General features: G+C 36.8%; 1 protein-coding gene across 8 annotated transcripts in view; it reads left to right on the forward strand.

The window, feature by feature from the left end:
• The window catches only part of SOX6 (SRY-box transcription factor 6), a 373,677-nt gene that overhangs the window by 129,121 nt on the left and 230,843 nt on the right, over positions 1-13,713 (forward strand). For 7 of the 8 annotated variants that reach the window (XM_048307281.1, XM_048307282.1, XM_048307278.1 and 4 more), the window contains one exon: positions 12,937-13,180. In XM_048307281.1, coding sequence (XP_048163238.1) covers positions 12,941-13,180 — 240 coding nt within the window. In that variant the 5' untranslated portion in view covers positions 12,937-12,940. Of the gene's footprint in view, positions 1-12,361; positions 12,382-12,936; positions 13,181-13,713 lie in introns of those variants that run through there. The other variant, XM_048307284.1, reaches the window with a different exon arrangement.

Below are 13,713 nucleotides of genomic sequence, written 5' to 3' on the forward strand. Positions count from 1 at the left end.
CAAACATTTCTCCCAGCATTTACTGGCTGATTTAAGTAAACTGTAACTTGTGACATGGTATAGTAAATTGATAATGACAAAGCCACAGAAATAAATACAACTCTACACTTCTATTCATTGAAATAAATGATTGTAAGGAAAGATTTCTTTGTCTGCTAGTGAGAGGAGACTTCTTTGGTTGTGAACATGTTACGAACCTGATTTGAGATTCGTCTTTTGCTGCAAGTTATGCCTTTCATTGGGAGCTGGGAAGGGCTGTTAGTTCAGTCCTGTGTCCTTTTGATTTTCTTTTTTTTTCCTTGGGTTAATTCATTAAACTCTCCATGTCTCAGTTTCTTCTGTAAAAGGGAGAGTGCTGAGAGAGTTGCATAGTAAAGGTGGAGATATTTTGAGATTTCTGGAACATGAGAAGCCGTGCTGATTGCCAAATATTAGACTGCTTCATTACCTTCTATGAAGAAACAACCAGGGTACAGTCTCAGAGTAAGAGAACCTGTTTGTAGAGGTGCCTTCTCTTGGAGATTGACCCTCTGCTGAAAAGATGAGAGGGCTCACCCCAAACCTGCCTCCTTCTAGGGTGGCTCTGTGCCTCCCTGTGAGCTCCAGTTTCTGCTCAGGTAGGGCTTTTCCCTGCCTGAATCAGCTTCCAAAACCTCAATGACCAAAAATGACTCAGCAAAAAGAAACTGAAAGGGTCTTTGCTGTCTCCCTTTTCACACTTTATTTTTGTCCGCCCAAATGTGTGCCTCCTGATGGGCTGATGGGCACCTGCCCTGGTCCTGTCACCTCAGCCCTGTTCTGCATGATGCCAATGCCACGTGGAGGCTGCCAGAGTGGTTGTGTGCTGGGGACTGAAGTGACCTCAAATAATTAGTGCAGAGTTTGTGCCTGCTGTGCTGGGGGTCTTACATATTTGGATGACCCCCCTGTCTCTTTTGTGACCTTGCTCCACAGGAGCTGCTGAACTGCAGTGCTTTGCCAAGCAGCAGCCTAAGAATTCATGTTCAAATTAAAACATAAATTATTTTTGTTTTAGTAGTTTGTGTTTGATTCCTCCCCAAATTATGATCTGCTATAAGCTCTTATGCCAGTTAGAGAAGTAATTTTTGGGTTTTTTTTTGAAAGTGCTTGTCTGTGTGAGTGAAGAGATCTTGTTATTTTGAATCAGTTCAAGAGCAATACACTTTAAAACTCCTGAGAGCAATGGGTACAGTCCGCTACTATTCCTAACCTACCTTGCTATTTTTTGCATTTCTCTGCGATGAGTGTTTGGAGGAATATTATCGTGTCACATGATTCCTGCCAATATTGTAATGGGAGTCAGTTTTTCACGGAAAACACAGAAATTCCACACTGCAAAAAGACCCAATGTAAATTTTCAATGCCAAGAAGTTGTTAAGGATATATCTTTAGATTAATGAATGGGATTGTGTTAACCTCAATACAACTACTCTGATTTAGAGCGTCTGAGGATCCGACCCATTCTCAAAAGTCCGTAACGATTCTATGTCTGTGTCATAATTCCTGGATTAAAAGATTTCTTTTCAGTTCTATTCATATTTGGATTGGAACCACAGGCAATGGACTGTCTTGTTTTTGGTTTGTGGTAGTGAGGATAACTGTACCAGCTAAACCTGCCTGCAAAGCTGTGTGTATGCAGTGTATGTGTTATGTTCTGTAGACAATGCTTTTGAAATTGTTAACAGAGCCCTCAACAAATGTCCATGAGAAAACGAAACTGTTCAAATCTGGGTTTAGAAGCAATAGGCTGCACATATTATGCACTGTTTACTTGTCTATTATAAATTACTATCAATAAACATAAGTGGGAAACTGTTATAAAATATAGCTCTGAGCAAAAATTGATATTGTTTGAGAAGACAAGACTTCCTTACAAAGGCAGATCGTATGTTTTATCCTTAATATATAGGAAAAAATAGGTCAGAAATCAAAACCACAATAAGGCCCTGTATATTTCAATGGTACACATACTGTACCGCAAGTTATAAAAGAATATCTCAATATTTTAGTTAAAATCATTTGCAGGGGATCTAACTGGATGTGCAGATTAGTGGTAAAAATATTTAAAATCACTGTCAACATTTTAAGTCTGCATTTTAGACCTTCGGTCTTTTTACTTTCTGATTATTTGGAAACAACTTCATCTGAGCTTTTGGTTCGTGTGCCTGCTTGTGTTTTCTTTTGTATTCTTATAGTTGTTCTTCATTATGTTCTTTGACACATTTAAAATTACTAACACTGAACTTTGAGCACTCAGAAATGTGGAGCAATTCCGAGCTTGGCACTCTTCACCTTTACTCTTATGATTGATTTTGATATGCATGCTTCCTTCTCCTTGTTAGAGAGCAGATGCTGTATTCTGTAACCTTCCATGGAAGCGGGATAGCCGAGGGTCCTCAGTTATTGCAGATTATTTCTTTTCAACAATTTTGTGGTGCTTTAGAGAACTGAAACCAAAAGATGGAGAGTCTGTAGTTTGCTTTGCAACTGATGCAGTTTCAGAGTTCTGCATGCAGGGACTGCTGCTGCTTGATCTCTCCAAGCTGAGTGATGAAGTGGTGTAAGTTTCACCTGTGACAATGACTTTTTAATGTTCTCTGATTCTTTTTAGTGCCCAGTCCAGATACCTTAGTGAATTTCTTAAAAAATACAAAACTTTATCTGGGAAACTGGTTAGTATTAAACAATTTATTCTTGTAACTAAATAACAGTTAAAATGCTTGATGTTAAATATGTCATACTAAGAATTTGAATAACAACGTCTTATTATTTCAGGCTTTTTTAAAGGAAGTTAAAATTGGTAGATATTTCACCTGTGGAGCTTGTGAAAGGATAGGAGGTTCAAAGTCTCAAGAAATTGAACTTTAAATTGTTTGCACTTAATAGCACCTGATTAATTAATAGAGGAGAAAATATTTTGTTTTACTTTATTTGAATTCTTAGAGTGTTGTAATTATTTATCTTCTTTCTTCATATTTTCATAGTGATGATAATTAAAATAAAAAGAAAAGGGTCCCATGCTGTTGCCCAGCCCAAGCAGTGGAGAGTTTAGGGGGAGAAAAAAAGATGTTACCACACTTGTTCTTGGCCACATTGCCCATCTAATAGGGGTATTTCTCAAATGTTTCATGGGTAGGCATGTAATCTTTTTCTGAACAGAGTGCTGCTTCAGACTGCCCTCTCCTTTCTCCCAGTAGTAGCTACAACTCACTGGTGAATGAGGTGATTCCTGTAGGGGTCTGTAAACACATTTTAGGGTTCCCATTGTGCGCACAGGTAATGATGATATTGTGTAGATGTTAGTTCAAAACAAATAAATATTGTACACAATGCTGCCTTCTAAAAGCCTTTTTGTAAGGACCCTGAACAAAAATCAGAACTTCCCAAAGTTGTAGAAAAATGGGCATTGTGTCTAGTTATGTTTTATCTGACCAAAATACTTGAGCTTTTAAAATTGTTTTGGGTTTTTGCTACCTCCCTTTCTTCCTCTGTTCCCACTGGTGCTGTGTTGTGTGAGTCAGTGCAGTGCACAAGAGCAGCCATCAAAGGCCAAAGCCTGGGAGCAGGTTGCAGTTGGAAATCCAGCCTTTCTGTGTTGCACTTGAGCTCCTGTGGATGCGGCACCTGAGACAAGGCACAGCAGGAATTCCCAGTTGGATACGTGGAGCTGCATCTTATCCTCTTCTGCAAGGCTAACAACACATAAGTAGCCCTTGTGTCTGCTTTATCCAAAGGGTTAGGATTATATCTGACTCTGGTGCAGCTGTGCAGGGTGGAAAAAAGCTCCTTGACCATTACTGCCATTCTTTAATAGTTCTTCAGAGAAAAGCTGATGTCAAAGACTGATTCTTGGCTTTGCATAGTTTGCTCTTTTCTCTTCTTTTCTAACTTGCCCGTAGCTGGTGAAACCTTAAAGAATATGTGAAGGTGATGTGTTTACATCAATAAATGTACAGGGACTTTATGTGTGTGTTAGTAGTGAATGGAATATCAACACAGAAAAGATAATCCATGATATCACTCTACAGTGCAAATTTTTCAAGAAGGGTTTCAGTTTAGTTTCATTTCTGTGAACCAGATGAAAATAGTTTTCCGTGTATATATCCTACCTAGGACACTCTTTTGTAGTTTATAGGATGCCCAGAGCTACTGTAGATATAAAACAATTTCTGGTTATTAGATCTCTGCATCACCAAAATGCAAATTTCACTCCTGAATATGTAGGCCACTTGCTGAATAACCTCAAGAAATATATGGTGAAAATGCTGTTTTTCATGTATTCAGATTACCTCCTTCAAAGGTTTTCCTCAGGTTTTTAATATCCTGAAAGTCCCAGTTCTGAGGCAGACTGCAGTTCAAACTTCATTTTCACTTCTCAGAGTGAAGTCATTTAAATAAACAAATAAAAGTGGCACGTCATGTGTAGCTTGTGCCAAAGTACGCCGTGTGCCAGTTAGAATTAATTTTTATGAAACCTCACATATATGAGTTTATAATAACAACAGTACAGATACATATACTCGTCCCTAGCAACATTGTTGACCCTTGCAGTACTTTAAATGTGCACACGTAAAATCCCAGCACAGTTCTGACCTGTGTTTATTTTTAGTGTTTCGTGAATCACCTCCTCTAGCTGTTTTTTCTGTTTTTTCTATTTTTTCTATTTTACAAATAAATCTTATTGCTAAATAACACTAGGATATTTGATAGTGAGAATAAAATCTCTCATCTAAATATCTTTTTCTTTTTTTTTTTTTTTTTTTGGTGTGTGTGTGTGTGAGTAGCCAGATGGAAATGTTTACCCTTTAGAGAATTTTAGATCTGATGTTTTTGTTACGTTTTGTTTCTCCCTGGTAATTGTGTTGGCACTTTGCTGATCTCAAATTGTGTATTATTACAATGGAGGGTGACAATTTGATTGTCTTCAGTTGGAGAAACAAGCAATTTTATATTCACTGAACTGTCAGGTAGCAGTACCTCACAATACTAAGAGCTCCTGGCAATGTGGTTTGGCACCTATATTTAAGTGCTTCGATGCTTGCATAACCTCTACTGAATCAGAAATGTTTTGCCTGCTAGAAATATTTTTAGGCTTATAGTGTAAGGTTTTTATTAAAAAGACAAATCTGTAACTAAGCTGCAGAGCTATTGTTTTGTGTTACATGGAGGTGCTAATTAGGTGCTTTACTGCAACAGGCTACAGGTGACCCTGCAACTAATGCTTCATTTCTCTGTCTATTGAGGTGCTTGGTTTGACTTAGAGATGAGAACCAAAAGTATGGAAAGGTGGGAGTAGAAGGCAGGAGAAGGGGAGAGAAGTCTGACTGTATCGATATTTTTGTTCTGAAATGCAGAGAGATGGCATGTGACCCCTCACACCTGTAGGATTGAAAATGAATTGTTTCGCTCATTACATGGAATCTTAAGCAACTTCTGAAAATGTAGGAGGGAAAAAATGTAAGAATGCTGTATCTTGCCATTGTTTCTCATGGAGCATTGAAAGGATTTAATGAACCTTTCAGGAACTTATGCTCACCAGGTTTAAGTGTGGTCAGGAAGATTTTTTGTTATTAAAACAGCTTCTTAACTGGCTTTTTAAGGGGAAAAAAAAAAGTATTGTCTTCTGTGTAAAGTCTCAAAGTCTAAACTTGTTAAAATAAATTTTTCTTAGTATTTTTAGGCATCCTTTATCAAAACCATTTGTATAATCATCCAGATAAACAATTAAATCATTCTGATCCATAAAAAAATGTGGATTAATGCTTATTTATAGCAAGCATTGTTTTAAAATTTTATCTTTAAGAATTGCTTTTATTTATATTGTGTATTCTCTTACTTGCTGCCTAGAGAAACAAATCCTAATAAGTTGCTGATGGATAAATTCTTGGCACGCTCACTCTTGTTCCCATAATTATTGGTAAAGATAGCTGGGAGTCAGTACTGCTTTTTTTTTTTTTTTTTTTTCTTTTTCTTTTTCCAACAGTAAGAAATTGGATATCCAGAGACACATGGCCCAGTCACAGGACTTTAAAGGCAGCCATCACTGAGAAGCTAATACCAACCAATTAAACAGAGGTGGTTACGTGATGTAACATTATCAGGAGAAACAATTCATGAGTCAAAGCATTCCAGGGCATATGAGCTCCAGTCCAAAGAACAGTCTCAAGCTGTTTAAATAAAGTGACAGCAATATTGTCAGCTAAATATAAACTATAGAAAATATTAACTACAGTGACCGAAGATGAGCACATCCCAGGTGCTAAATGACTATTCTTTCCCTGCCCTTTACTGCATTCAACGTGGGTTCATTCACCCTAGGCGTTTTCAGAGAGAGCTTCTGTTAGTGGATAAAGAGGATGGAGTATTTAGCCTGCTGAAAAGATAGGTTGTAATTTTGGCATTTTATGAATCCAAACAGACAGTTTTGGATTTTCACTGAAAAGTTCTGAGGGGCTGTGAGGCTGTTTTGCTACATCCATTTTGATGTTTTCAACAACTAGGTGAATAGACAAGAGCTCATTCCCTAACCCTAACTGTTCACTGTGGCTGCATGGTTGGGAAGGTCACTCTAATGGCAGAACATAAGAAAAAGACTTTCCAAAAAGTTCCAAGGAGCTGGGGTTTTTTTCCTCACTTTTTTTTTTTTTTTTTCAAATGAGAATAAATTCCATAAAAGTTGCTCCCAACTCTCTGAACTCTGAGGAAGTCTGAATCTGAAGTCAAACTTTGTGATTTGGATTAATATCTATTAGCAGAAATGTAATTTGCCTGGATTGGAAAAACAAATGCAAGAATAGCTGAGTGTGTATCTTGGGAGCCGTGGGTGTATTGCTTAGTTCGATGCTTATTTCAGCCAGAGATTTGGGTGCTCAGTTAACATTATAGCTGTCATTTCTTGGATCACATTTGCTTCCACTCCCCCTCCCGCCCTTTTATTTCCAAGGTGGTTCCTGCGATTACCATAAACTCTCTAATCTTGCAATGCTGTTTATGATCTACATGTAACTAATTCTTGTAGAATTCCTGCAGAATGAAGCCGAGGAAGAGCTTGAGGGAGTAGATTTGATTGGCCTGAGGGCTTGCTGTGACTCAGAGCCAGGAACAGAAACCGAGAAATTCTCTCCCATTGCTGCCTTCTCAAGCTATTTGGGCTTTATGCACAGGGATTTATGTTGGGGTGTGGAGCCCCAGGAGAACAAAATCTTTTACTAACTGTTCTATTGTGTTCCTCACTCTCCTTGAAAAGAGAGATGAGATTTCATAATTTTAGAAAATAGCTGTTTATTCTAAACTGGCAGAAAAATTACAGCATTAGCTTTACAGTGAGTTACGTTACTGGGTTCTGCCTAGAAAACATTGTTTTACAGGGGCCGAGCTGCAAAATATTTTGTCTATTGCCAAAGCACATTCATTTTTCTTTAAGTCTATCTGAACTGTAATGCATCTAGTGTACCCCAGAGCTGAGCGCTGATTTGTGAGGGAGGGTCCTGCAATGATGTTTAATGTTATGAGAGGAGTATGCACATTTTAAAAGGTGGGAAGGGATAAGATGCTGTGGCTGATTTTTTTTTTACTTATGAACACCAGGTCAGCATAAAAGTTTAGAAGGAAATGCTTAAAAGATTATGAGTACTTTTAAAAATGCTTGCTTTTAATTTATTTAGTTCTGGAGTCACCAAAGCACTTAGACATGTGCTTTTTGAAACTGAGTAGTCCAATTTGAAATTAGTGGACTGCTTGCATACTTACAGTTAATCATGCACTTAAGTACTTTAATCTGGCACTTTGGGGGAAAGGAATGGAGACTGTTCATAAAAGCTCTGTAAGCGAATATATTTCTAATCTAATCTGATTCCAATCTACTGTTGGAGCTGTAGACCTGGGTTATGTCTCTGCTGCAGTCACTAAAGCAGGATGAATTAGTCCATCTGAGCACCATGCTACTGTAGTTGGAGAGCTATCAGAAGCAAGCTTGTTTAAAATTAGTTTGGATATCTGAGCATTACAAAGCAGTCATTTATGTGGCTGCAGTGTAGACATGCCTTTAGGTTTATGAATGCTTTTTGAGGGTGGAGCAGAGCAGAAGAGAGAGTCCCTGGCCAACTACAAGTCTGCTTTGTCATATATCTCGTTGTATTGCTCAGTTTATATGTTTTTGAAACAGTGTCTGGGCCATTGCATTGTTGTTATCTGTTGTTATACCTCATGGCTTGATTCTGAAATGTCTGGCAGCTGAAACTCCTGGTCTCGCCTTAATTTCTACTGTAACATTTAATCATTTGAACAGTCAACAGGGATGGAAGACTTTTCAGGCTTTGGAGACTTCTCATGTCAGGACTATCAGCTAATTGTTTTGAAAAAGAGGGTATGAATTTTTTGAAGAGTTTGAGACTGTGGAAAAACCTTAGACAAAAAAGTATTAATATTTCTATTTAGAAAGGTATAACACATGCTGGCTGTAGGAAATAAGGAAAATCAATGTTTTGTGAATCTGACTGGCAGTCTTCATTAGGGCAGAGAGAATTTCTTCTCTGGTTTAAAATAAAAAATCAGGTCATATCTATGGCAAATGAAGCCATAGATACTGTGTTTAGTTTTTTGTAGGTAAAAAAACCCTTAGCAGTTTGATTTTAGCTTTACTACCTCGGTATTGAGGCTGATTGAGGTTGAGGTCCAATCCCTCAGCTTTACTGACCTTTTGATAAATCATCACATTTTGTTTATGTCTCAAGTTCAAAATGAGATAGAATTTATTCTAGTGTGGGAAAATACGAATCAAGATTTTTTTAAAATCTCAAATTTGAGTAGGTGATAGGACTTCAGTTAATTAGGGCCTTTTCCAACCTTTTCTCATCCCCATTAGATGTATTTTCCACCTTTAGTGATTGCTGTGTTCAGCTAATCTGTCAATTTAACCAAAGCAACAATTTCACAATGTAGTTTTCTTTCTGATTGTGTGCTGTGTAATCAATATACTGATATAATGTGAGTGTAATTTCCTCTCTTATTTTATCTCCACTGCACAGTATTATAAATAAACAGCTAAAAAAGAAAAAAGAAAGAAAAGCACCAAACAAATCTGTTGCATCTTCTTTTAAGATTGTACCACTGTAGACACTTGTTCTAGTAAAGTAGAATTGGACCCACTTGATTGCATTTAAATTTTTCATGCTTCAGCAGTTTGTCTGGGAGCACAGTAAAGAAAACCCCCCGAGCGAGGATAGTTTAGAATAATAGAACTTGATTTTGTGTATTATAGCGGCACCATTTGCGCTGCTGTAGTTAGGGTTGTGTCAGCACTTCCATTATAAACCCCTGTTTGCAGGGGTTATAACTAGGGAGATATTTTTTATCAGAAACTTTTTTTTTTAAAATCATTCCAGTGAGTTTAATTGATAATAGCAGAAAAAAAAAAAGTAAAATAAATCATAATAGAAATTAGTAAATTTCTGATACCTTTTACAAGCCTTATTTATTATGAATATTGATTTTTTTTTCCCCTCTCAGCAGGGATTTTAGCAAATGCATTTTGAATATTTTAAACATAAAATTGGGAAGTTGTTATGGCTTAAAATTTAACTGCTATTCATGCTCATATTTTAACATTGAAATATTTTAACACAACACGCTGTTCTATGGCTTAATTTTATCATAAACATAAACTACTCAAATGGGCCAGAGTCTTCTCCACTGGAATTGAACAAGGCCTTGGAGTTATTGGCTGAACTCTGCCTTTTGACCTTGATGGAATCATGTGTTCAGAATTCTCCCAAATTGCTGGATAACACCCATCAGCAGAGTTTAAATTGCTCTACTTTACTGATTGCAAACCCAGGCATAAGTGGACACCCTCAGAAGCCATGTACAAATGAAGTATATTCATCGAAGTATATTCATGTGCTGGGAAAAGAAGGTGGAGGGCTTAACCTAACAGGCCTCTACACCTCTGTCCCTTTAAACCCAATGTTTTAAAACTAACAGCCAAAAAGTTACCATTCAATCTAGTTATTTTAACAAGGCTTTGGAGAAAATAGAAGCCAAACACACACCTAAAAATTATGCCACGAGGAGAACAAGTGTCTGGGAGGCCTGCCTGAGCCTGTCTTCCCAGCTCCAAGACTATAGGTGACTGACTAAAGTGCATCATGGAAGGTGTCTGTCCATAATGCAGCAGTGAGGAAAAGGGGTAGGTGGAGCTAGGAAGCATTTGAACCCTGCTCTTGGTCTGTCCTCTTACTCCAGTACAGAAGAAAGTTGCTGGCCTTGGCTTGAGATTATTAGTCAATGAGAATTTGTTGATATAATTTTATTTTTGGTGTTAACAAAATCCCTCTTCTCTATGTAATAAGCTTAACAGAACTTGAATGGAGATTTTTATTGAATTTTGTTTAAAACATCATGAATAAGAGGAAAGTATATTAGTGTACATGTCAAGGAAAAAATGTTTCCCCTGTAGTGCATTACCAGTAGATAGCTTTGCTGAATGGTCACTTGAGGAAACACCAAAAGCCTGTTTATGAAATAGAGGTGAAGCCTTTCTAGACTAATTATATTCAGCATGTAATTTCTAAACTTCAGTCTGAATTTTGATTTTCAATTAACATTCCCAATTTGAAGATAATTTTCTATTTAATGTAATTGCAGGAAATAATTTATTGGCTGATTAAGACTGAGGGCCCAGCCTTCCTTAAGAAAACAGTCCCTAACAAACCAGCCTTTAAAGCCAACTCGTAGCTTTGGACAGATTCAGCCTATTTTTGCAGCTGCAGAGTTGTGTTTAATTAGGATTGTGCAGTATTATTCATTGGTGCAGTTTGTAGTTGAAATTATTCTTAAGAGACATTTTCATTTCTAGTTTTGTGTCATGATTAATTTATGGTGAAGAAACAGCCATAGCTCTTGCTTTACACAGAAGCTTGTTCAGTATGAAACAGGAATGAGATCTGTTGAGAAGGTGAAAGAAAGGAAAAACCTTTACTGTGACTTCCGGTTTTCATGTCGGGTTTTCAAATTACATAAAGCATGACTTATATTTTTACGCGAGTGATTACATTAACGTTTCTCATTTTAATGAGAAAAGGGAAAGCAGCCCTTTTATTTTATCTTGGATCATAGCAATTATGAGCCAGAACCTTTTGAAGTACACACGATAATGCCGGGTGCTGAACTCTTGGCATGTTGTCTGTAGCATCAAGACAAATTCTTTAGCATAAGAAGAATGTAATGCACGGTTTAAATTCCTCAGTTCTGCTTATTGGCAACACTCATGTTAGACTCCCACTTACACTTAGGCTTCCCTAAAGAAAACACAAACCTTTTTTCCCCCACCAGTATCGAGTTTAAGAGGCAGGATTATCTCTATTTACAGAATAGTTATTCTAAATAGGTATCAGTGTTTTAATATGTTTCAAAGCACTTCAAAGCTTGTAATACTTTCATATTGAACTGTACATAATTAGATTAGTTGATCCTATATTAATTTTTTTTTCCACTGTAGGATACTAAATCTGAACTCCCTCATTAATTGTGAGAAATTTAGCATTAGCTGTTAAATCCTATGTGAAACACAGGCTGCTACATAAAAACTACTGTTTAAATTGGAATTAACTTAATTATTTTTCTTTGCACTTGATATTTCCTTCACTGTAATATTCATGAAAGCATGTGACAGATTTGTAAATTTAACTGTTAGTCTCAGATTTCCAGACCCTTTAATCAGTATTTATTTGTCTGTAGAAACAGTACTAGCAAGTTAATGATTTGCTAATTTGAAAAATGCTCATGTGGTTTCCTATGTTAACTGATTTGTGCATTTTTAAAGAAATGGTATGAAATCAATTATTGTTAAAAAGTAATTAAAGTGAAGATCTTATTCCTTAGTTTCTCAGCAATTTCAGTGTCAAGGATATTCTAAAGTTACTAAAACCTGGGAAAATAGCTAATATATTTTAGCTGTCCCTTTTCAGGTTTATTAATGATTGTTTTAACAGTTGCAGTTAATCTTACTAGAAATTTTAAATGACAGCGTTTTCAGATTTTGAGTTGAAGTCAGTAATATTTTCATCTAAGTGCAGAAACTGTGGCGAAAGCTGTGTTTGCATATGAGATGGTAGTAAGAGGCCATTATTAGGAAAAGGCATTTAACATAAATCAATGCATTTATTCATTGCACTTTTAAGTAATTTAAAGTATTTTGTTGAGCTATATCCCGTACTTCATGCCCAATATGAAAGGAAACATAATTATTTTAGATATTTAGTTTGAACTGTAAAATGTTTCTAAGGTATTATCCATCCATTCAATAAACCTTTCAGGTTCAGAACACTTCTCATGTGAGCTCCTCGAAACACTTTCTGAAAGGTAAATCCAGGCAAAATTTTAAACAGTTTAAAAGCAATACAGCTTTAAACAAACAGCAAAAGTAATTAGTAAGCAGAATTTAAATGGATTTAAAAATTATTCTCATCTGAGTAGAAAACATCTTCTGCTTGCAAGGAATGAGGTCAGGTGAGCATTATGAACTCTCTCCTTTAAACGTTTGCTTACAAGCTTCAGGTTGCTCATGGGAGTAAGAGTTTAAAAAATTGAACTCTTATAGAAAATCAACATGAAAATACCAATAAAATCACTATTTTCTTATGGCTGGAGAAAATGATATTGTTTGACAAGTCTAAATTAATAGAATGATGTCATACAACTTAACCCTAACCTTGTCTTGATGTCAAGGAATACTTTTCCTCAGAGTTTGGGATCCAGATCCCCAAACCTGTGCTTTTTCGGGTACTTGTGTTGACTGCACATGATTAATTTGTGACTGTTCTAGGCAGGTGTGATGCACTTAGAGGATTGTTTTGAGCTTGACTGTTTTCACTGAGCACCAATGTTTCCTTTTTGTCTCGTTTTCTTGTTTCGTAGAAGAATGTCTTCCAAGCAGGCTACCTCTCCATTTGCATGTGCAGCTGATGGAGAGGAAACAATGACCCAGGACTTAGCATCACGAGACAAGGAAGAGGGCAACAGTGATCAGCATGCAGCCTCTCATCTGCCTCTACATAATGTAATGCACAACAAACCTCACTCTGAGGAGCTACCGACTCTGGTCACGACCATCCAACAGGATCCCGAGTGGGATGGAGTAATCTCAGCCCAACACAGAATGGTGAGTTTCCCAGTCCTCACAGGGGCTTTCTAAATTTACTGTTGTAAGAGACTGTTCACTCGTGTTTGGAAAGACGTGTTCAGGTGTGAAGCTTTTTAAATGTTAAAGTGTTAGCAGTAGATCAACATCATACGGTGTAACTGTAAATTACAATTGTATAATCTACTTAAGTATACAGGTCTCTTTGAATGAGGTCATTTGATGGGTTCACCTTCTGAAAGGAAATGCATCTATTTATCATGTTTTCATTCATACCTTGATTTATGTCGTAACCTTTCTAGCTCGTATATTCAAGCATTAATTTCTGACAGGAGGATGTAGCTCACAACTGTTTGTCATCTGCAAAGTGTTGTGCTGAAGGAAGAAACTTTAATGTATTTTTTTTACTTGTCTCTCAGAAACAGGACCTACCAAACCTAGAATATTATATCTTTACACAGCAACAAAGAATCTGGCATTTTAGGTGACACAAACATCCTACTGTGTCTATAGGAAATTGCAACTTTTTGTGGAGGGGAAAGGTGTTTGTGAGT

Source organism: Corvus hawaiiensis, chromosome 6 (assembly GCF_020740725.1).
Source record: "Corvus hawaiiensis isolate bCorHaw1 chromosome 6, bCorHaw1.pri.cur, whole genome shotgun sequence".
Taxonomy (NCBI): domain Eukaryota; kingdom Metazoa; phylum Chordata; class Aves; order Passeriformes; family Corvidae; genus Corvus; species Corvus hawaiiensis.